At 36.9% G+C, this 25,080-nt stretch overlaps 2 protein-coding genes across 2 annotated transcripts; one reads left to right on the forward strand and one right to left on the reverse strand.

The window, feature by feature from the left end:
• The first annotated feature begins 53 nt into the window (after positions 1–53).
• On the forward strand, positions 54–22,654 carry kif3a (kinesin family member 3A). The gene is made up of 17 exons (XM_039648992.2): positions 54–194; positions 2,043–2,325; positions 2,436–2,580; positions 2,719–2,803; positions 3,251–3,356; positions 4,567–4,706; positions 4,784–4,981; positions 5,106–5,280; positions 5,952–6,050; positions 13,726–13,882; positions 15,637–15,817; positions 15,918–16,028; positions 16,103–16,228; positions 17,880–17,933; positions 18,041–18,109; positions 18,212–18,339; positions 21,985–22,654. Exons 1-17 carry the CDS (start codon positions 189–191, stop codon positions 22,031–22,033), a joined length of 2,112 nt encoding a protein of 703 aa, XP_039504926.2. The 5' UTR covers positions 54–188; the 3' UTR covers positions 22,034–22,654.
• Positions 22,655–22,695: 41 nt separating this feature from the next.
• il4 (interleukin 4) lies at positions 22,696–24,376 on the reverse strand. The gene is made up of 4 exons (XM_039649181.2): positions 24,148–24,376; positions 24,027–24,071; positions 23,839–23,937; positions 22,696–22,897 (listed from the first exon to the last, which is right to left on the reverse strand). Exons 1-4 carry the CDS (start codon positions 24,286–24,288, stop codon positions 22,781–22,783), a joined length of 402 nt encoding a protein of 133 aa, XP_039505115.2. The 5' UTR covers positions 24,289–24,376; the 3' UTR covers positions 22,696–22,780.
• Positions 24,377–25,080: the final 704 nt, after the last annotated feature.

Raw genomic sequence — 25,080 nt, forward strand, 5'->3', positions numbered from 1 at the left:
TGTCTGGGTGATGTCAGGAGCGCGCATTCATTGCGCATGTCCAGTAACCGCAGCACTGGGCAGGCTGAGTTTGGGATCGGCGGCACTGGAAAAACACTACATCCACCCGAATGAGCTCATCGAATGTCATTCCTCAGAAAACGCTTTTATTGAGGTCTTAATAAAGAACCATATATCCGCATCTTAAAATGCCGGTAAGATTGCAAGCTTCTATATTTATTTATCGCTGTGCATAATAATGTGTGTTGTTATGCCCCACCTTCCCATCATTCCTTCGCTTTGCAACCAGAATCTAATGCAAATATTCACAGACTGTTATTTGACTGAATTTTCTAGCATGCACGCGCCGTTATCGTTCTCTTCTATGATGCATTTAATTCTTGTGTGATGATTTTGTCATTTTTAATGACTAGAGTGGTTTTGTGCACAAACTAGCTGCCAGCTAGTTAGCATCATAGCAAATTGAAGGGGTTTTACAATGTTAAAATCTCTCAACTAGTCAGATTCACGTTTGGATTCATGAGACATTATTTTAAAAACCGCTTATAACAGATAACTAGGGATGTTCTGCGTGCAAAAATGATTTTTCCTTTTTGTTGTCGATTAATTTAGCCGTTAGCTCGACACAGGCCGATCATATCCGCTGCTTAGCAACAGCGTTGACCCCACCTATCAGAGACATCAGCAACCGTTGACCTTTAACGTTACAATACAATAAAGGTTAAGATTACAAGATAACCCATAGCTCACGCCAAGATACCTTAATTTTGTCTTTCTTTATTTATGGGCTCTTTTCTTTGTGACTTTAGTAAATAAACTCTAATAAAACAATTATGTAAACAGTATATAATACTGTTTAAAGTAATACTGATGTAATGAGGTCACATGTATAGTATCTAGAAATATAGAAAGTTATATCGTCAAGTTATGTTTACTAGACCTTATTTTGTGCATGAATTGAAAAACCCCTTTATAAAACCCCATAGGAAATGTCTTGAGGGAACCAGTGGCGAATTAATCTTCTGGGTTTTAACATTATCCCTGCAGCAAATTTCTTAAACTTATTCTTAACTGATTCTGTTTGTAAACCTTTTTAAGAATGAAATGGTTAGAAATGATGCCACAACTATTGGCGCTTTTCCACTGCTGGTACGGTTCGGCTTGGCACGGCACGCGGTACGACTCGGCTTGGTTCATTTTAGCACGGTTGCTTTTCCACTGCAGTTAGTACTGCTTTAAAGTGGGTGGGATTATAGACTGTTCGATAACAGCGGTGGCTGTTACTCGCTATTTAAATCTAGCGGGTTTGGTTTCTCATGTCGATGTCTAATGGTCGCAAATACAATGACTGTTGTATTGACGATGGTTCTGACGTACCATCATCAGAACCAAATATGGTACTGACGATTCTGTCTGACCAATCAGTGATCTGCAGTGTTTCACGTCACATTTAGTACCGGTACGGTACGCTTGGAAGTTGGAACCTCAACAGACCAGGTACCATTTAAAGCGAGCCAAAGCGAGCCATACCGTACCATACCATGCAGTGAAAAAGCGCCACAAGTGAGCTGTACCGAGCCCAACCGTACCGTACCATGCAGTGGAAATGCACCAAAGCGTGCCGTACCGAGCCGAACCATACCGTACCATGCAGTGGAAATATGCTAGTTCACACCATGTCTTAATTACCGTAATTACGAGATGGCAACCTGTGAGTTGTTAAAATGAATCTGCTGTAGTCAGGTAGTACAGTGGTCACATGGTACAAATTCAGAGTTTATAAATTGAAATTAAGAGTTCTACGAACACATTCTCACTTTTTACAAGTCGGAATCTCGTATTTGCGATAATTCCAACAAGTTGTGAACGCACCTATAAATTGTCTGTTCATTTTATTTATCGTTTAGATTTCACAAAATCGATTACAATCAAAATTCTTTAAAAATATTTCTATGATGAATTTTCACATATTTATGGCCGACTCCAATTGCTGACAAACAGTCCCGCCCTAATGTTTTTTTAACTGGTTTGTATTTGTACAGAGTAATAAGCTGGATAAACCAGAGAAGATGGAGGTCAGTGATAACGTGAAGGTGGTGGTGAGATGTCGACCCCTCAACGAGAAGGAGAAGATGATGGCACACAAGCAGGCCGTCACTGTGGACGAGATCCGAGGAACCATTACTGTGAACAAACTTGATATAACTAGTGAGCCCCCGAAGACGTTCACCTTCGACACCGTGTTCGGACAAGATAGCAAACAGCTGGATGTGTATAATTTAACAGCTCGTCCCATCATTGACTCCGTATTAGAGGGTTACAACGGTAAGTAAAAGACAATATCAATATTTATTGCGTAGATTGCCAAGTTTTTATCTATTTGGCTGTTTTTGCAAATGATTCATTTGAAATGATGATTCATTTGTTTTTTTCAGGGACCATATTTGCATACGGACAGACAGGCACAGGGAAAACGTTCACCATGGAGGGGGTCAGGGCCGTGCCTGAACTCAGAGGCATCATTCCAAATTCATTTGCTCATGTATTTGGCCACATTGCAAAAGCAGAAGGAGACACCAGGTGAGATGGGGATTGTTTTTGTGGTAATGTGTTGAATTAATGAATTCTCATGATTTCTTAATTATGATCCATCTTCTCAACGTTATCAGAGATGTGACCATAAGATGAACTCTGCTGACATGTGTAATCTGACCACAGGTTTCTCGTAAGAGTTTCCTATTTGGAAATTTACAATGAGGAGGTACGAGACCTGTTGGGAAAGGACCAGATGCAGAGGCTGGAGGTGAGAAACGCAACATATTTCCGCATATCTGATAGTTGAGAGCTTGAGTTTCTCACTCCTGTTTCTGGGGGCCCCCCAGCATTGCACTTACTAGGTGTGCCATTAATCCAACACTCTAAATATAGGCCATGAGGCACTCGACTAATGCATACATCCGCATGAAATCCGCCCCCACAGAATTCAATAGAAAACGGCACCAATTTCCACTGAATTTACACGCGTCAAACAGAAGTTGATAATTCAAACTAATTTGTTAATTGCCCACTCTTTGGGTTTGTTTAATTTAATATTTGTCTATATTGGATTTCATTTGATGATGTTTTCAAAACTTCATAACAACTTACTGTAACTACAGCTATAATTGAATTGAGGCAATTTGTTGTGCAACTTAAATGCAGAATTGTGAAGGCCACATATGCAAATGATGAATGCCATATTATAATACAGGTCAAGGAGAGACCTGATGTAGGAGTTTATATCAAGGATCTTTCTGGATATGTGGTAAACAATGCTGACGATATGGACCGGATTATGACCCTTGGACACAAAAACCGTGAGTATATTATTATTTTACTGAATAAATTAAACATACTAGTTGTTTTCGGAATGCAAAGCAATATTTAGAGTTGAATAGGTCTTTACAATAGATCTTAAATATGGGTATGTTTTTCTATGAGCATGGATGACTGCTTTATTAATTTATTGGTTGCAAAAATCTAAAATAAATTTTAATGAGTGATTATAATCAGTGTTGGGGGGTAACGCATTACAAGCAATGTGAGTTACGTAATCAGATTACGTACAGTTGTAATCGAAATTATTCAACTCCCATTTCAAATCAGGTTTATTAGAAAAATTTACAGACTTTCAGCTGTTTACAATGAACAAATCAAATAAAAGTAATTGAAATAGCTCAAACCAACAAATGTGAAAGTGATTTCTCCAAAAAAACCCAAAGAAACCAAAAAGTGGTTTCTCTAAATCCAACCGAAAATGCAACTTTTAATGAATTCTGCAGTCTGAAAAACAATTTAGAATATACAAACTCAGAATATTATGGAAACCTGCAGTTATTAAATGTTAAATAAATAAGCGGTATTTGACTGGACGTGCTGCGATGATGATACCTCAGTTCACAATGACAAAACACACCGATCACTTTGGTCTTGTCAATTGAACCATTTGGCAACTTTTAAAAGTAAAATTTCCATTCAGAATTTTAGTGGCATCCATTTCGGCGTCATACACTCAAAACGTATCGTTAACCAACTATTTGGCCGGCTCGCAAGCCCAAACAAGTATGTCCTGTTGTTGCCCAACGTGCCTGTTGTTTTGTTTCCGGTCTAGCTAGATCTGCTTGCGCTTTGGTTGGTGAAGCAACTTAACGTCATTGCGCGGCGCAAGCCATTGAAATGAATAGGTTTCATAGCACAGAGCACGTCCTGTTGCAAAAGCATGTGAAAAAAAACCGGCAAAGTTTGCTAGGCCAAAAAGACCGTTAATCGCGCGATAAAAAAATTGCCGCCGTTAAAATGGGTTTGCGTTAATGCCGTTAATAACGCGTTTAACTGACAGCCCTAATTGTAACGCATTACTTTTAAAAGTAACTTTCCCCAACTGATTATAATAGTAATATAAAAAAATGTGTTGACCAAACGGAGAATATTAGAGCGAGGGTCAACTTTACTTGGCATTGGGTTCGGATGCTTTCTAGACAGGAAGTCCAAAGATAGCCAAAGTCCGTGTTGTTTGTCTTTGTCCAGGTTCTGTAGGCGCGACTAATATGAACGAGCACAGTTCTCGCTCTCATGCCATCTTCACCATAACTATTGAGTGCAGTGAGAAAGGTGTAGATGGAAATCAACATGTGCGCATGGGCAAGCTTCACCTGGTCGACCTTGCGGTAAGCGACCCTCATCATGTGGGTGAACTTTTAGTGTTTTGGTTTCCTTTCCGTGACTGAATTGTTTTATTGCTCAGGGATCTGAAAGACAAGGAAAAACAGGTGCCACAGGTCAACGTCTTAAAGAAGCCACAAAAATCAACCTGTCCCTGTCCACCCTGGGAAATGTTATCTCTGCACTAGTGGATGGGAAAAGCACCCACGTGCCCTACAGGAACTCAAAACTCACCCGACTGTTACAGGACTCCCTCGGAGGAAACTCTAAAACCATGATGGTACGATAGTCGATGTGCACACAGTTATGAGCTTTTTCTACTAGTTATGATTAAAACTCTGTAGAAATGAATGCGATTTCAGTCAAACTATTGCTGATAGTTTTGATGATCTGTTACATTGCAGTGTGCAAACATCGGCCCAGCAGATTACAACTACGATGAGACCATCAGTACTCTCCGCTATGCTAACCGTGCCAAAAATATTAAGAATAAGGCCAGAATTAATGAGGACCCCAAGGATGCGCTGTTGCGCCAATTTCAGAAGGAAATTGAAGAGCTCAAGAAAAAACTGGAAGAAGGTACCACACATCGGTTTCATCTATGTCATTTTCTTTTTTTTATGTCAGGGTTGGTCTTCAGGATGTAACTCATTTCCTGTGGTCTAAACCTTCGTTGGGTACAAGGTTGTTTTCATTGGGAACTACCTTCTAACGGTCACATGTAACTCCCAATTAACACCCACAGTTGATTCTAATAGTGTTAGCATGTAGATTAGTTAAAGGCTGGTAATGTTGGTGAAGTTATATTTAACAGTAATATTGTGAAATAACATAACCTGTTCTATTTGAATGTATTTAAAAATGTAATTTATTCCTGTGATTTCATTTTCAGCATCATTACCCCATATATAATATGCCAATCCTGCTCAATATTATTATCAATATTATAAAAAGTTGTACTGCTCAGACATTTTTTGTGACATGTCTTTACTGTCACTTTTGATCAATTTAATGCATCCTTGTTGTTAATTTCTTGCAAAAAGAAAACACTTTGTGTATGTTTTTCTGTACTGTTTTCACTAAATTTATATAAAATATTATTAAATATTAAAAAATATTATACATTTTCATAATAAAACATTATTTTGCTTTAGAATTTGAGAATTTGAGTTAGGGTTTGTTACAGAGCCAGAGTATTGTTATATATACACATGTTCAGTGCTGATAATTGCTGTGCTACTACTGTTCAGGTGAGGAGATCTCTGGCTCTGACGGCAGTGGATCAGATGACATGGATGAAGGTGAAGATGAAGTTGGTGAGGGTGGTGAGAGACGCAGGAAACGAAGAGGTATGAATTTCCCCTTTTTCTTTTCCACTTCATGACTGGACAACGTTAGTCAGAGAGGTCTCTTAGAAAGATGATGCAGTCTGTGGTTTTGACTTTTTTTTTTAACCACAAGTATTGCCTTACAAAATCATCTTCATATTCTGCTGATGACATGTCACGGTCGTTCTGTTATTTTTGTCTTTGACCTCATTAGATAATGTTGCTTTATTTGAAAACATAAAGAGGTTAAACTTTCATTCAAGCTGCTTATTTATATAAACTTGGGGAATTTATGTCTATGAACCTTCTGATGCACTGCACATACCCTGACGTCATCTTGGTTGAAATTTCTGGATATCACAACATATCAGTGAAAAGAATAGACAATGTGGCTTTGGTGTGCTTGTCTACACCATCAGATCAAGTAGATGTAGTTTCATTGTGCGTCATGAGCGCAAACTGTTAATGCCTGGTAATGACTCTACACTCTGACTGTGCCCACATACAGCCCAACAGTCTGGGACCACTAATAAAAATGCAGATGAATGCAATTTTTTTTATAATTCGATAATATCATCAGCCTCAATTTGAGTGAAAAGCTGGTTTGAAAAATAAACATGAATTTCGGGATAGTATTTGGTCTGCTTTAAAGCTACACTGTGTAACTCTTTTAGTTTATTCTTAGCTAAAAACACTTAGTTCTTTCAAAAATACATGTGCTCATTAATGTATATTTACTTTGTTCAAGTAATAAAGTATTCTCGTGAGTGTATGATATGCCATTGAAAATACATACGGGTAAGGGGTTCTCCATGTTGCCCCTCCTTCTTGAAAGTACATTAGCCAAAGAGGGACATACTCGTTAATTCAAGCTTGCATTTCGCGTTTATGTTTGAGTTAACAATCATGGACGAGGTCGAACTGGAAGCCATGTTAATTTTGGACTGCACTGGCCACCGTAGGAGTTAAAACGAAATCAGAATTGAGAGGAACAGAAACTAATATTCACTGGATGGTCATATACCTTTTCACCTCTAGATGGGGGTAAAAATCACATAGTGTAGCTTTAATGACAACAGCATTCAAGCTGCACAGGGTAAACCCGGTGTCCATGTTCTCCAGCATAATTTGAGAATCATCGAAAGAGCATTTTAGCTCGCCTAGTGGCATTTTGAGGACTGATGGATGGACCAGCACATGGAAAACGCGAGTTATTTCCACCTTTTGTGCCCCCCTAATCACTTTTCCCAAATACACACTATGCTAATTCACTGCTCAATAAACATTTCTTATTATTATCAATGTTGAAAACAGTTGTGCTGCTTCAAATTTTTGTGGAAACCATGACACATTTTTTCAGGACGCAATGTCTGCAATGAAATACAAATCTTCCGTTACATTATAAATGTCTTAAAGGGATAGTTCGCTTTGAAATTAATTTTTCATATGTTTTAGCTTACCTCAAAGGCATCCAAGATGTAGGTGTCTTTGTTTCCATAGTATTTTCAATTTTGACATTTTTTGGTCAAACCGTTGTTGTCTGTCAGTCATACACTGGAGGTGAAGGGTGTCCTCAATCGGTTCACCTCAAAGAGCATGATCAAAGATTACAAGAGGTAAAACGATATAAATGATGTTCGTTTTCTCACACAAACCGCTCGTTTTGTGTCTTAGGCCATCAATGTGTACTTACATTTACGAGTCATTAAATCATGTTTAATTTTGACTTCTCTGTGCATGCTTTTTGGTGGACCCCCTTAGCCTCCAGTGTATGACTGATAGACAACAACGGTTTGACTGAAAAATGTCAAAATTGAAAATACTATGGAAACAAAGACACCTACATCTTGGATGCCCTTGAGGTAGCTAAAACATATCAAAAATTAATTTCAAAGTGAACTATCCCTTTAACTGTCACTTTTGATCAATTTAATGTGTGATAGAGACCCGAGCCGTCACAAGGAGAATTACTCCAGGCGTCCATTTAAAGGTCGTGCCAAAAGAAGTTTAATACTTTAACGGCGAGGAAGTGCAAAAGGTCCATACAACAGTGGATAAGAACTAAAATAAAAACAAAGGTTACAAAAAACTGTCTAAACTAGCACTGTTGAGGTACTAATACTAGCACCCACTTCTCTCACTAACTGTTGGAGACTGAAGTTTTTCTTGCTCAAGCAGAATTAACAACCTTTGCATTAAGCCACAAACCACTCTCTGTTCCCCCTGCCAGCAAGTTCCCTCAATGGTTGTTAAGACAATGAGTTTAAACACAATCAATAAATACGCAAGTCATTTGCACAACTGATATTTCTTAAATTAGTTAAAATGAGCTTTTCCCCACCTCCAGGGTGTACACATACCTAGAGGTTAGTAACACTATTCTAACAACATGTCAAAAACCGGAAAACCCCACATGAACAATTATATCGTACAAGATATAAAGAACAACAAGAACACAATTTTGAGGGATGGAGAAGCAACACCGGTACTATCACAGTGTGTTATTGCTGAATGAAAGTAATAATTTCTTTCCAAACTTGTGAACAGTAGTGCACATAACTGTATTCAAAGCCCCAGATGTGCGTTTAACACAATATAAATTAAATTTAAAGAACTTAAATTAATCTTGAATGCTCAACTCCAATGTGGCTGCTAATCATAAAATCTAGCCAGCTTCTAATAACATTTAATAAATGACATGAATTATTATTCACCAAGTCAAGCCTTTATTTTAGGTGCCATTAAACAGATGTGTAAATAAATTGAATCAGTAGGGAGCAGCAGACCCAGTGACACAGCAGAAGCTGAATATAGGACACTATACTTCTACCGACAGGAACTCTATAAATGGTTCACCTTTCTCATTGAAACTCACATCTGATTACTTCATGCTTATCGTCTTCCTTTCTGGTGCACCTCAGTTTTTCTGCATCAGCCTAATGCTAGGTCACTGCTGTGTCATTTCACTCCAACACAATTGCAGACTTGATTCTGCTTTAAAAGACAGTTAGATGATGATATGATATGATATGTGCTTGTGTGTTTTCTCTTATTGCACAATGTGCGTGGGTTTCATAAAGTCAAGTCACCTTCATTTATATGGCGCTTTTAAAGGGGTGATGAACTGAGAAATCAAATTTTCCTTGAGCTTTTGACATCTAAGAGGTCATCATATTATAAGAATTTCCTGTAAGTTTCAGAACTGAAAACGTCCTTTTTAGTCCAATAAAAGCTTTTATTGACACCAGCCCCAGCAAACGACTCGTTTTTAAAGTGGGGAACTATGACGTCAAAGAGGATAAAACACCACCCCAGCAGAAGAAGATCAACGCCTACTTCAACACGGCGAGTTTAGCCCCGCCCACCGATTCGCGCATTACACGCATAGCTAAATAACATAGGCCTACCTTGTGATGACAAACCGGATCGAGCTACTGATCAATACAAAATATTGTGCAGTGCCTGGTTGTTGAAGAAGACAGTGGCTGCATAAGCTTCCTCTGGATTCCAATAGAAATGCATGGTAAACTTTATTTTTAAAGTTTATAATTTGCGAAAAGAAAAAAAAAACAACTTAAGCATAATTTAATGGCGCATTTTGGGGGCCCCTAGATAGCTCGGGGCCCAAGGCAATTGCCGACCTTTGCCTAATGGTTAAGTCCGCCCCTGGCAATACCATTTGTCATTACTGAGTAGTTTCTCCTTAAAACTGCAGTGAACCAAAGACTGTTTACATGCCACCATTTTTAACTAAAAATTGAAAAAAAAAAAAGTGTATTAGCCATTCTTTTACATGAGAATAGTGTTGTGGGAGCCTGAAAACGCAATCTTTTTAAAACGGGTATCAAAAGTGCAGTTTTTTTTTCCATCTCCGTGTAAACAAAAATACATTTGTGAAAACTGTGATGTCATGCGGATTATGTGTTCAGTCTATAAGTATGTAGTGTCTTTACAAAGTGACATTGTCATCTACTGGCCTGGCATGTATAATACAGCGTTTTAGTCATTTTCACGGATCCGTGTGAACTGGGATGGTTTTGACAACGACGTTGTCTGTATGCGGAAAAAACGCAAAGGAAAATCTTTTTTTAATTTTTAGTACGTCGGTGTCGTGTAAATGTACCAATGTGGTTTGAAAATGCCCCTTTTTCTACTGCCAACACATTATTAGCTTTTTGGTAATGTAGTCATTGTAGTGCTGTGCCATTTTATACCGTCCACTATACATTTTTACATGATAAAAAAAGTGTCGTATCGCGATATCAATGATATAGCGACGCAATGACGTATGACGCATGCATCTTGTCTCTTAAAGTCCCCATGAACCGGAAGTTGCAAACGAATTTTCTCCAGTGTTGTGACGTATTTCCGAGAGAAACGGAATACTAAATGAGGCAAAATAGTAGGTGTGGATTTTTTTTTCAACTAGCACTTGATTGGGTCTAGAAACACTAATTAGAATTATAAAATTATTTTTATTTGCTATTACTGCTGCAACCTTAACCGTTATGATAGTAACCTGTGTGTAACTCACTAACCCATGAGTGCCACACAACCAAAAATGCACCTCCTCGCCATCTCCCCTTTGACGCGCTATCAATGCTCGGAAACACACAACATTAAATGTCTCAAAGACTAAGGAAATGATAATTGATTTTAGACGTCATCAGCCGACTCCTGAAAATACCTTTATTGATGGTAAAGAGGTTGAAATTGTTGAGTCGTACAAGTATTTGGGAGTTATCATTGACAACAAGTTGACCTTTGAACAGAACACAGAAATGTTGAGTAAGAAAAGTCAGCAACGTCTTTTTTGTTTGAGAAAGCTGGCTAAGTTCCAAGTGGACAGATCCCTAATGACACTGTTTTATAAATTTTTTATCGAATCTATTTTTACTTTTTCATGTATTTGCTGGTACGCTTCTCTTAGTTTAAAGCGGAAAAACACTTTAGAAATTGTGCATAAAGTTAGCAGTAAAATCATTGGGATTCAGCAGACAAAACTATCTGAACTATACAATAGACATGTACTTAAAAAGGCTGAATCTATCATGTCTGATAGTTCTCATCCCTTGTACGTAGAATTTAAGTTGCTGCCTTCTGGTTCTCGCTTTAGCCAGCCACCAGCCAAAACTAATAGATTTAAATTCTCCTTTGTTCCCTCTGCGATCTCTCTGCTTAACTCTGTAAAGAATAGGTAATGTCTGTCTGCACATTGACAATACTTGTATTTAAATGTTAAATGTTTTTAACTTTTTAATTTTTAACTGTTGTTGATGTTGTCGTGTAATGCATGTTAATTTATTTGGTTACTGTTGCAAAACTAATCGTCCCTCGGGGACAAATAAAGATCTTGAACTTGAACTTGAACTTAAACACACAAGCAGCCTGTCTACTGTCAGTTGGAGGGGCGTGGTTACGGATGTTAAGCAGACACCCAAACCGTCAAACCTACGTCATCAGGGAAGGTCCTCCAATGTAGAGGGGAGGGGAATTTCCAGATTTTCGTTAAAGATTACGAAGCCAAATTTTTTTATTGTGTGGCTGTGGATTGACTTGCATGGATTAATTGTACACCACAAAATGATCAATTTTGGCAAACAAAGTAAGTATGGTCAATTTTGAATTCATGGGGACTTTAAAATGGGTTGCACAAGCCAAGTGCTGCAGGCGGCGATACTACACTCTCGCGTTGAGGAGTCAGGACATGACGGAATTGTCACTTGCACAATCGGGCCAGTAGTGCTTCGTAACGTAAATAGGGCTTGGGTGCCTCGTTGCATTCTGGGACGTGACGGCCATTTTGATGGCCTTGCGAATGTAAAAATGCACCAAGTCGAACGAGGAGAAGAAGCAAAGTCGGGAGAAAGAAAATAAAGAAAAAAGTTTTCAAATCCCTACAAGGATATGGAATTTACCAAGAAAAGTTAAATAGGGAAGCTAGGGACCGGTATGTGGACCAAAAATCGGGACTAATGGTTTGGATCCATATAAAATTTCCAACAAATGGCGCTTTTCCACTGCGGTACAGTTCAGCACGGTTTGGCTCGCTTTGCTTTTCCTTTGCGTGCTACGGCTCGGCACGGCTCGGTTCGCTTTAGTTCGATTTGCTTTTCCACTGCATAGTACAGCTTCAAAGTGGGGGGATTATATATTCTGACCGTTATAGTTTATCCGCGCCTCCTCGGCACGAGAGGAACGTCAGCACTTCAGCCATTTCTTTTTTGGAAGTTTTCTTTCTTTTTTTTCCTTCAAGCAAGTCAAGCAAGTAGTTTTAAAACACTTGCTATAGCAGTGTAACTGGCTATTTAAATCTAGCGGGTTTGATGTCTCGCAAATACAATGGTAGTGACGATTCTGTCTGACCAATCAGTGATGTCACATTTTAGTATCGGTACAGTACCTTGCTTGTGGTGTAAAATAGTAATGCCAAATTAATCAAATTAAGACACACGACTAAGAAAGGTGTACGTCTATAAACAGTGCGCAGTAGTCCAAGTAGCAGTAAAGGAGTCAATCAACATGGCGGCCATGCCAAGTAATGATGTCACAACGCCAAAGCCCTATTTATAACTTATCAGTTTAAACATTCAAGCGATTTTAAACTATTCAGTCGCGCGCTCTCTGAGAGATGGTTTTCTCTGCGTGCACACATACCGCCTCACAAACCGCTCGAAAATAAGTTATTTATCGCAGATTATGTTTCTTAAAAACACGGGGGAAAAAACACTAAATTGTGTCAAAATTCAGGTAATGAAAACAGTCATGGATCCGTGCACTAACTCTAAAAGTGACAGCAGCCATGTGTTTGCCTGTCGTTAATGATTTAAATCAAGCTTCATTGTGTTGCGTAAACTCTTAACAACAAAATAACACCATTTTAACATTTTAGGTCACAAAGCAGCATTTAGATAAGATAAATGTAATTAAAAAAATGTCTAAAAAATGCCCATTGTGCATTTAGCTCATTGGAAACAGATGGAAAATGCCCTTAATTGTTTTAATATTTTTGAACAGTTCCAAATAGAACGTCATGTGTTGTTATCTCGAGCCTAGGGTAATTACGCATAATTCGGATATTCATGGCTCCATTTGTACTACTTAATTAATCAAGGGTGCAGAGTCAAATTCAAGCTATTTTAAGCCATGAGGACATTTTCACAGAAAAAAAAAATGTCATCTTGATTATCAAAGATGTGTTCTAAGGGATACAATTATTGACTCCAGGGGGACTTTATCATTGAGGATGAGAAACATGTGTTGACATTTATTGCAGCCTCCAGTGAATGTCTCAAATCCTGTCATGAACTTATTAGAAATACTAATACAGGTTCCATTTTCTTAATATAAAATATAATTTATTTATTCTTTTTGGTTTTGGGTTAAAATAAGACCTAAACACTTGTTTTTCCCTGAGATTCACCCATGACAGCAGTTAATCACTAACCATTGAACACCTCATGTGAAAAATGCCTGAACTAGCAATAAGTTTACTATGCAAATAGTCATGAAATGAAATTCGTGTGAGCAGTGTTAGTCAGTTTACAATGAAACTGGGATGAAATTAAGCTGGGTAATATAGCTGCTACAAAATGGTTGTGTTGCTCTGATGTGATGTTGATCTGATGTGATGTTATTTCTTGTGCTAAGTGTTTCTGCTGAGGTTTTTTATCTTTTCTGAATGTGTCATGCTCAGGAAGAAAGAAGGTATCTCCTGACAAGATGGTGGAGATGCAGGCGAAGATAGAAGAGGAAAGGAAGGCGCTGGAGGCCAAACTGGACATGGAGGAGGAAGAGAGGAACAAAGCACGTGCAGAGCTGGAGAAGAGAGAGAAGGACCTTCTCAAAGCCCAGTAAGATGATATACTGTGTAACAAGTCATTGAATGGATGTTGGCATCTTGGATCTGTCCAGTGAAACGGTGATCTCTAAACCTACCAGCACAAATTTCGGCGCAGTCTAATATAGATCAGTGGTTATTAACTCATTTGGTTGTGGAACCCCCATTTTCCCTTAAGCCAAGTTCACACTACAGGATTTTATGCCCAATTTATGCCCGATTTGGAAATCATTGAGCTCGCCGACAGGTCAGGGTGTTATCGCGTGCAAATCGCGGGGGATTAGCGGACGATGAACGCCTGGCAATCTGCTAGTATGAAAGAGCCAACAACGCAGCGAAAACGCTCGCAGATGCCTCGCAGACGCGTCGCAGAGCCCAGAAAAATATCTAGCCTGCAGGATATCAAGAGCCGTCGCGCGACTCAAACTCAGTGATGTCATGAGTACAGCCAATCAAAGCAACGCATGGGTTGAGGACACCAGGGAAATCTTATTTTTTATATTTATTTTGCATTTTTTTCCTCAAAGCAGATCGTTGCGCAGTGTGCAGCAACAGTGTTTATGTCTGACGTCCATATTCACATGTGTTCTCTTCGCACGTGCTGTTTCGCATCATTTCTGATTCGTTTTATTGCTGGTTTTTCATGGTTTTTTATGACAAAACGTGGTTTGTAGACAAGATAGAATCATTGGGTGACAGAGTTGTTGTCAACTCGTTATTTATTTGATTATTTTCATGATTCAGACCGTACCATAGTACTGAAACAGCTCTCATTAGAGTCAAAAATGTTTTGCTCTTATCACCCGATCATGGTTATATCTCTATATAGTGCGTTGTCAACTCGTGTAGTAAGTTACCTCCTGTTGTGGATCAATCACGTTGTGTTGTGTGGTGTGAACAGCTAAACAACTTGAACACTCCTGATTTCACTGAGAGCAAGTCATGTAGTGTGAACTGCACAGCGGACAGCATCTCCGCCCGACGTTTTAAAATCATGTAGTGTGAACAAGGCTTTAGTCATTAAGCTGTGTAGGAGAAAAGTTATTATTATGCAAAAAGCTGGAAACTCTGTCTATTTTGTGCTGTGTGCGCATGTCAAAAAATCTATTCCGCACATCAACCCAGTTTAACTTTTTCATGTTAAGTTTAATACATTGTAAACGCTACGTTTGGATTCATCAATCAAAATGCACCAATCGGTTGCAAATTGGATTACTTTAATATAATTGAAGAGTTTGCAGCAGCCAAAGCAAGAAAGGTTCTCTTTTAAATGATGAGTCAACTGTATTAATTACTGTCTTAAGTCAACAGTAAGGGTCAATATGTGATAAATAGACTTTTTTTCGTAAAAATTTTATGAAAATGGGGTGGCATATTCCTGTTTTGCCCAGAGTGCTGGATTGTCTTTCCCTGGTCCTGCATACAATACAATTTGTAAGTTGGTTTGAGCCACCATAGTCATCAAAAATATAGAAACACAAAGTGAAAATAATGGGGTATTTTCTGTTAGGGTAAATGCACACTTTTAAAACTGCGTTTGACAGAAGAGTCAATAGCTTTCACATTTATTTAAAAAAAATAAAAGTCTTGCATAAAAAAACAAACAAAAAAACACATTTACAGTTGCTGTTGTTGATGTTTCTTTGACTACACACTCCACTGGTCTTGCGACCCACCGTTTGAGAAACACTGACATAGATATTAATTTAATTTATGTATGAGTACGGTATAATGGTGTCATGCTTTGTGTTATTTTCTGTATCTCAGACAGGAACATCACTTATTACTTGAGAAGCTGTCCGCTCTGGAAAAGAGGGTTATTGTTGGTGGGGTTGATTTACTGGCTAAGGCCGAGGAGCAAGAGAAGCTTCTGGAAGAATCCAACAATGAACTGGAGGAGAGGAGGAAGAGGGCTGAGCAGCTCCGAAGAGAACTGGAAGAAAAGGAGGTAAAGATGATGATAAGACTTTAGCATAATCATTCTTGACCAATATTCTTGTATAGTTTTATCTCACAGTGGATCATGGTTGCAAATGTCTCTAAAACAGCAAGAGCGCTTGGACATTGAGGAGAAATACACCAGTTTACAAGAAGAGGCTCAAGGCAAGACCAAGAAACTGAAGAAAGTGTGGACCATGTTGATGGCAGCAAAATCTGAGGTGCGGTACATTTCTTGTGCTTTCAAATAGCATAGTTGACATGATATTGAACTTCTCCGTCTCTTCTGTTTCAGATGGCGGATCTGCAGCAAGAGCATCACAGGGAGATCGAAGGCCTGCTGGAAAACATCCGGCAGCTGAGCCGAGAGCTGCGTCTGCAGATGCTCATCATTGATAATTTTATTCCTCAGGAATATCAGGTGCTGGTGCACATGCACTACCAGTCAAAAGTTTGGACACAGCTACTCATTCTTTATTGTTAACATATTTTAGAATAACAGTGAAACTGTAAAAAGCTGGCATGATGTATTAATATTAGAAATCTATGCTGAACACTTATTAACTGCTCTTCCCACAATATCTGCTCCAACCATTTAAAAAAAAAAAACCTTTGTTTTGTAAAGAACCCCAGGGACACATTGTATATTTTTTTTCGGTAACACTTTATAATAAGGTCTCATTTGTTAACTACATTAGTTAACATTAACTTAGAATGTACAATACATCTAAAGCATCTACATATATACACATAAGAAACCTCCCTGCAAAGCTCGAGTACTGTAAAAAAAAGTCTGGATGCTTTAAAAAATAGTTTTTTATTACTTTGTGTCATCTTTTTTTAAAAATACTAACATGCCCAAGACATTTGTTCAGTACTTATTATAGACCATTTCACAAGATGTAAACAACACTGGTCCAGAAGCACTTCCTGTTTCAGTTTTTTAACACTACATAAAAGCTGGGATAAAATACAACCAACAGAACATTTAAAACTGAATCAAAAAGTTAAACAAACATCTTTAAGATGTTTTCTTTACATGTAAAATAAAGACAACAGTTACAAACTGAAACAGGAAGTGTTTCTGGACCAGTGTTGTTTACATCTTGTGAAATGGTCTATATATATATAAAACCACTGCAGTAATTAGTATATAATTTTATACAGTACTACTAGAGTTTTCAATATTTGTAAAAGTTGCCATTATTATTTTTTCTCCTGCACTAAAACAGAGCTTCAGGCTGTAGCACATGCATAAATTAACAAATCTTTCTCTTTTTTTTTTTTTGCATTTTCCACCGTTAACAGGATTAGTCTGATATTTTTGCTGATAATATAAAGTGTGAACTGCTACTCTTGCACTACTAAGGCAAAAATGTCAAAACTGAGCTGGCAAATACAATGCACAGAAAAAAAGTACACCCAAAAATTACCATTGTGTCATCATTTACTCGCCCTCATGTCGTTTCAAAGAAAGAAAGAGTTTTCCTTTTTCTGTGAAACACAAAAATTTGACATTTTGAGAAAAGGACAGAAGAAGATATTTTGAAGAATGCTCAAATATGTTGTCTTTTCTCCAAAAACAACAAAAAAAAAAATCGGGTTTGGAATGACATGAGGGAGAGTAAATGACCGAATTTTTCATTTTGGCTGTACAATCCCTTTAAGAACTGAATAAGTCAAATGCAGTTCAGTGAAATAATGAGCTTTTTTTTTTTAAACTACGCATTTACCGTCTCTAAAAGGTGATGGCACAGTGGATAAGACACATGCCTTTGGTGTGAGATACCCGGGTTTGAATCCACTGTGAGACATCAATGTGTCCCTGAGCAAGACACTTAACCCCTAGTTGCTCTAGATGTGTGACCTCTGACATATATAGCAATTGTAAGTCGCTTTGGATAAAAGTGTCAGCTAAATAAATAAATGTAAATGTGATATTCTCATGACTTTTAAAAGTCCCCAAAAGAATATCCAGAGTATCTGAGCTTAGCTTAATTTTATCTCTGCGTTACAGGTTCCCAACTATAAAAATGTGCAAACAACATTTTGTTTGTTGTCTTGTTGTACAGGAGATGATTGAGAACTATGTGCACTGGAATGAGGACATTGGAGAGTGGCAGCTGGTGAGTTTTTTTTTTTTACATATTTCATTCTACGATTCTCCAATCTGGCGTGATGTTTGGGAGCAATGAAAAGGTGTAATACAACTGATCTATTTGCTATTTTTTAGAAATGCGTGGCCTATACAGGCAACAACATGAGAAAACAGACACCTGTGTCAGACAAGAAAGAAAAAGATGTAAGTGTCGGTTCAGATCGAATGTTTTCCAGTGGCGTACGTGATGCATGCTCTTCCCTTTTCATGTTTAATTTTTGTCCTCTGTCCTCTTTCGTGACTCAGCCATTTGAAGTAGACCTCTCCCATGTTTATCTGGCGTACACCGAGGAGAGCATGAGACAGTCCCTAATGAAACTAGAAAGGCCTCGGACATCAAAGAGCGGAAAGTCCAGGCCGAAAACTAGTCGTAGGTGAGGTGTTTCCTTTTTTTCTTACTTTGTGATCCACACCTTTGCACAACAGAGGCACAGTCACAGTATACAATTAAATGATCCTTCATTTTAGTGCATACAAGGTTCATACACACTTTGTTAAAGTATGGAATTTGATTTGTCATTTCCAGGTCTGAAAAAGTATGGAAAAAAAAAAAAAATCATCAACATATTTGTGTTTCCAGACCAGAGTTTTCTAAAATATAAATTAAATATTTCTAAAAAATAAATGTAGGATTATCACACAGGATTTCTCGATTTTAATCTATTCTAATTTTTATGAACCAATATCAATCCTTAAATCCCAAGAATCAATCTTTTTGTCTATTCGGTTTGGCAGTTGATTAATAAACAAAACTTTGTAGCCCCTCCCGTCCAATAAATCGCAAATAGCTTTGAGTTTTGTACCTTTTGATATGAAACAAAGTCTCAGCTTTCAAATTCTGTACATTTTATTATAAATTCAAACAATAAATACAGTTTTTTTGCGTGACCGATCGCTGTAGCACTTCTAAGCACCTTAGAAGAAATGTTAAAAGATAAAGTACATCTTACTGAAATCCCTTTCATGTCTAGTGTAATCACTCAATCAAAAAGACCAGGGGTGCCCAATCCCGTTGCTGGAGATCTGCAAAGTTCAGCTTCAATCCTGGTCAAACACAACTGAACCAGCTAATTAAGATCTTTAGACTGGAGCTTGATTAGGTGTGTTGGATCTGAACTCTTCAGGTAGATAGATTTCCTGGAATGGGAATGGGGACCCCTGTTGTAATCAAAATGCCACGTATGATTAGCCCTCAGAAAAGCCATTCAATAACCACAAACGTGTTCGGCAGCTACAAAAATGAACTCTAGAGTGGAGCATTTTGCTAAATATACACACTATATTGCATATTTATTGTATTTTTACTTAACATGTTCAATATTTAATGTATGCTTGAATACATTTTATGACAGCCACTATTTAAATTTTTAGATTTCAAAAAAACAAGTAAAAACATAATAATGCAATTAAAAAGTTATTGTAACCAGGTCTTGACATTAACACATGTCAACCCGACTACTAGCCACTTTGGCTGGTTAAATTTTATATATAATTTACATTTTACATTTGCACTCTTTTAAAAAGACAATATAGATTTTTCAATACAGATCCTGAAATATCTGAAGCACTTCCAATGCTAATTTTATGCAAAATAGATACACAATACTGCCCTACAAAGCAAAAAGGCAGTAACTGCAGTTTTGGTAAAGCATTAATTATTACAATTTTCATGACATTCAAGACATCCTTTGTTATGTGACAAAACATATCTTAAATGCGTGTCGTTTTAGAGAAAAATGGTAGTCGTTTGTACAGTAACTGCAAAAAGCCCTAGCAAAAGTCATTTTTCTCAGTTCTGCACTCTGCGTAGTTACTGCCTTTTTGCTTTGTAGGGCAGAAAACCAGCTGTGCTTTCTTGCTCTCTCATGTTTCCTCTGAAAGCGAGTTGACACACCACTCACTATTTTTATTTGTTGTGGAAGAATTTCAACATGGTATTTCCATGTTTTGCACATCATTTTTCTCTTTCCCCCTGATTTCCCCTCAAAGTGCGCACACATAAAGTCGCGTCTCAGTACTAAATTGAGTACTTCTTCTCTGCTTGTTGCGATTAAACAGTCAAATACAAACAAAAGAATGCAGAAAAAAACAGTCTGGGTGAGTATTCATGTATAGTTATGTCTTTTAGTGAACATAAACAGTTGAGAAAGAAAACACGTGTAACAGTATAATGGATCTATGTGTCAGGTCTTAAAGTGACAGCAGCCTAATATGCATGCTGCCAAATTATATATAATATGAATATGAATATGAAAAAATATCTAAATGGGCCAAAATTGTGGCCAGTGAAAAAGCTGACTGGCTAATAACTTTACAATAATATTATAGATTGTAATGGTTTTCCAATGTACCAAATAGGTTTCCCTGAACAGTATACAGAATTAGATGAGATGGGTTTTTTTTCTTGAAAATTTGCTGTTCTGTACCTGATACATGCCTCAATTAATCAATATCCAATGGAATTTAATCAAAATTGCAATTGAATTGAATCACGTTCTTGAGAACCAAAGTCAAACTGTGAAATTTGTCAATACCCTGCGCTACAAGTTTTTAAGATAAAATTTTAGTGTTTTTTTTTTTTTTTTTGATTTGTGAAAATCTTTACCATAAGCGAGTCTCTAAATGAATGTGTGTGAGCCACTCAACACAGAAACAGATAAAGAAGTGAACAGTCATCTAAATCACTTTGCTGTTTGGTGGTTTGGTTCTCATTATTCAACCATGTAAAGGTGTTTACAGATAACTACTGTTTACCAAAAATAATGCTGGACCATTTTTGTTAAATTGTTTGGAATGAGATCTGAAAAAGTATGGAATGACCCTGAGTGCATTAATTTGCTGTATGACTTTAGATGTTGTTTAAAGGTACAGCACTATAATAAAAAAAAAAAAAATGAAATGTTTAAGGACAATCAACTTTTTATAATGTTTTAAGGACAATCAACGATTTTTTTAGTAATTAAACTGACTTTAAGTAATTAAACTTACAGATTTTGTTGCATCTGATGAGTTAAAGCAATATAAAAATGTATGTTGTCATAACTTATTGATCATATTGCGAGTCTGTGTTATTGATTAGTACATTCATTGTTGAAATTGGCACTATAAGGATAAAGTATATCTCATTATTCTGTCCAGAATGATATTTTTTATGGAAAAGTGATTCAAAAACTTTTTTTAAACTGTTTTTAAATGAAATTATCCAAAGCAATGTAAGCTTTAACAATAGTGTTTGCTGTGATTTGAGTCTCACGTTTTGTACATTACTTTTCAAGCGCTTGGAGCCTGAATTTGTTTGTTTTTGAAAGAAGTCTATTATGCTCAAGGCTGCATTTATTTGATCATAAACAGTCATTAATAAATAGTAAATCCACAGCTTTATATACTTTACATTAACATTAGTTAATGCTGTAACTTACATGAACTACAACATATTTTTAGAGCATTTATTAACCTTTGTTTATATTAATTAATAAATGCTGTAGGAGTTCACTGTTAGTTTGTTAATGAAACCGTATTGTAAAGTGATACCACAGACAGAAAAATAGACGATAAAAACAGTAATATTTATACATTTCGTTATTTTAAGTTAATACGCTACCAGTCAAATTTTATAATAATTCATTTTAATGTTTTTGAAAAAAGTATTTTACGCTCCCCAAGGCTGCTAAAAAAAATGAGTAATAATGTGAAATATTATTACAATTTAAAATAACAATTTTCAAATGCAATTGATTCCTGTTTTGGCAAAGCTGAATTTTCAGCTGTCATTACTTATTAATATCAATGTTGAAACCGGTTGTGATGCTTAATATTTTTCTTGAAACATTAATGGCATTTTGAAATATTTTTCGTGATGTTTTTTGTTTCAGGATTCATTGATGATCAGAAAGTTCAAAAGAACAGCATGTATTTGAAATATTATTATTTTTTGTATCAATGTTAAAGTCTTCATTGTTGCTTTTGAATTGAATGCAACTTTGATGAATGAAAGTACTAATTTTTTTTTTTTTTTTTAGGAAACGCTCCTCCAAACCAGAGGCGGTGATTGAATCCCTGCTGCAGTGAGCTTGTTGTCTGATGAAGACCACTATATTTTGTACATTTTCAAGGCCAGTCCAGTATATGTCTTAGGGAATACCAATTCTTGTGACGTAAAGGCACTTTGACTTAAGTGTAGATGAAAAGAAATCATGTGTGAAACTCCAGAGCTGCTCCAAAGCTGGGTTTAGGTGAGGAGAGTTTGCGGTAAAACGTCCATTATGATAGCGCTCCAGACGGCACATTTCACCTTTACACATAAACACTGTTACTGTATATTCGGCTTGACACTGATGGCTGTGCTGGCATGTGTTGAGCAGCTTATTGGTCTGTCACAAGAGATGCTCTTGCCGACAGGTAATATGCTATTGAGAGACCAATCTCATCTTAATGTTTTATAAAATTGGCAGCGTGCAATTGCTTTAGCTCCATCTACACAAGCTATGCTACTTAATTTTTTATAGTGAGAATGTGCATGCCATCTTCCCTTGCCATTAGCTCAGCTTACTCTAATTGCAATGTATTTTCACTGTGCACTGTAGTACAACCATTAGTCTAATGGATTCTGTAAAAATGTTTACATTTACAGTTTTGTTTTTTTGTTCGTGTACTCGTCCTTAAATTATTAAATTATTTTACAAGGTAAAATTGTGGCTTTGTTTTTAAAATAATCATTTCAAATTCCAAAATTAAAAATTAATCATATATGTTTATTCATAAATACAATAAATATGACATAAATATGAGCAAATACAAAAATATAGAATAAGAAGTCTAATGTCTTATGTTCACGTGTGCGTTATTAAGTTGAAATTGGCAGCATTTTTTGATTTTTGTGAGAAATTCCTTCATCGGATGTGTGACTGAAGCGTGAACGCTACAGTTATGGTGCTGTGGAGAAAAACAAACAGATTCAGTTATATTAGATTACAGTGAACCTTTTACTTGGCACTGTAAAAAGTGATCAGTTGACTTAAAGGAGTAGTTCAAAAACTTTTGCTGATAATTTACTCACCCCCATGCTCAAATGGTCACCTTGCTCTGTTCTGTGATGCGCGTTCGTGACTCTCCTGTTCAAACTCATTCATCAAAATGAATCTTTTTTTGTGTCATTTGGTTCATTCAATAAACAAAATGAACGAGTTGACTCGGGAAAAGATTCGTTGATTTTGATAAATGAGTTTCCAACAGGAGAGTCACGAACGTGCATCACAGTACAGAGCAAGGCGAGCATTTGAGCTTATAAAACTTAAACTTTGTTATTTATTTTTTAAATGAGCGATCGTTTCACTAGATAAGACCCTTATTTATCGTCTGAAATGGTTTAAAGCCCTTTGAACAGTTTGCACTGAAACTGTCTTTTGGACCTTCAACCGTTTGGTTCCCATTGAAGTCCATTATATGGAGAAAAATCCTGAAATGTTTTCATCAAAAACCTTAATTTCTTTTCGACTGAAGAAAGAAAGACATGGACATCTTGGATGACATGGGGGTGAGTAAATTATCAGCAAATTTTTTTTTTTAACTTAAAAAAAGTAAGGAAACCTTTTGCCTTAAAATTATTAAGTAATAAAGGGCATAATTGGACAAATTAAGTTATATGAACTTGACAATACCTCATAACTTATTTTTTTCAATTATAACTACATTTATTGGCTTTTTTGTTACTGATACTTTTGTTCAATGGAAAGATCACGCTAATACTATCAGCGAATAGCATTGGTTTAAGCAGAATGCTACTTCAATAATATAGACACAGAATGGTATGGGTTATAAATATGATCTGTTGTTTTTCATCTTATTCAATGAATGAATATTGGGCGGTGACCTACCCCGGTGTGTTTGGCATAGGCAAGCAGGTTCCTGTGTAGCTTGGTCTGGTTTAGATGTGTGTTCTTCAGGACCATTTCTGCTTGGCAAAGGTTTTCCTTCTATGTAACCAAAAAAGTCATTTTGAATATTTTTACCATCATGATCATCAGTTCTTAAATACTGTAGTTTGATATAAAATTCAACTCACTGAGCAGCTTCTGCTTGGAAATATGTCTTCCACAAATTGGTTAATCTACAGAAGAAAGATTGAACGTTGTTAGACTTTTCGAAATCGCAACAAGACCTAAACGATGGACTTCGATTCTTACCTTCGCTGAACTGTTCTTTAGGATCTTTTCCACGCTCTCTATAATTTCCCTTAAGAGAACTTTCTCCACGTTGGGTTTTGATCCATTAACGGCCACAAGCGTCAATGCCAAGAGCAAGAAAGTCCTCATGCTTGGGTCCATGTTGGTTTCTATTGAGGTGTCTAGATGCTGAGATGCAGGTCTTCATAACTTCTACACTGATCAGTCAGTCTACTTATAGTGTGTAGAGGATGTGATGCTGAGGTAATCTCCGCGATGGAGTCGATTACACGTCACACACACACACACACACACACACACACACACACCCCTTCATGATCATTAATAGATTTCAGAGAATGTTGACTTCCGTTCCAAAGTAGAATTCAAAAGAAGACTTGATTACTAATATTATACCTAAAGACAAGCTGGAGTCATCTTGCATAACTTTTGACATAACAATACAGTGTTTTAAGCCTAAAAAAAAAAATCACTCTTACTTCAGAGTGTCGGAGGCACCTTTTCTTAGTAATTTGTCTTAAATTAGGAAGTAATTATGTCCAGTGTTGCAGCAAGAGATTGGATTAATGCAACACAAGCAGTGATTGTCTCAGATTAATGCTGTCATACATGTGTGGGTTTCTGGAAGATCCGTTTCCCACATCCCTTTGACCTTCTTTTATTTTACATTAAGCAGAGACAGTGCATCAGACAGGATACAGTGATCCAAATGTTTATTAAACTTTTTTCATTTTTTTTTTACACGTCCTCTGAAGATGCCACAAAAACCACAACAGATGATTGATTAATCATGCTGTGCCCAGAAAACCCCCGATGAACTGCATGTAGGCTTCCGTCCTTATCTAGGTCAGATTTAGCACTTTCGGAAACTACTGATAGTTTACGGTTTTATTTTGATGATATCAATAATTAGATAAATTATTATTTTTGTTA

The sequence above is a fragment of the Pimephales promelas genome, chromosome 9 (assembly GCF_988280905.1).
Source record: "Pimephales promelas chromosome 9, fPimPro1.hap1.1, whole genome shotgun sequence".
Lineage (NCBI taxonomy): Eukaryota > Metazoa > Chordata > Actinopteri > Cypriniformes > Leuciscidae > Pimephales > Pimephales promelas.

What these genes read in the sequence shown, in the direction of transcription:
- kif3a (XM_039648992.2), top strand. An exon ending in ACCAGATGCAGAGGCTGGAG is followed by an intron (nt 2,804 to 3,250) that starts GTGAGAAACGCA and finishes ATTATAATACAG; the next exon opens with GTCAAGGAGAGACCTGATGT. An exon ending in TGATGGCAGCAAAATCTGAG is followed by an intron (nt 16,029 to 16,102) that starts GTGCGGTACATT and finishes CTTCTGTTTCAG; the next exon opens with ATGGCGGATCTGCAGCAAGA.
- il4 (XM_039649181.2), bottom strand. Translation starts at nt 24,288, where the DNA reads ATGGACCCAAGCATGAGGACTTTCTTGCTCTTGGCATTGACGCTTGTG. An exon ending in TTCCAAGCAGAAGCTGCTCA is followed by an intron (nt 23,938 to 24,026) that starts GTGAGTTGAATT and finishes TTGGTTACATAG; the next exon opens with AAGGAAAACCTTTGCCAAGC. An exon ending in CCTATGCCAAACACACCGGG is followed by an intron (nt 22,898 to 23,838) that starts GTAGGTCACCGC and finishes TTTTCTCCACAG; the next exon opens with CACCATAACTGTAGCGTTCA.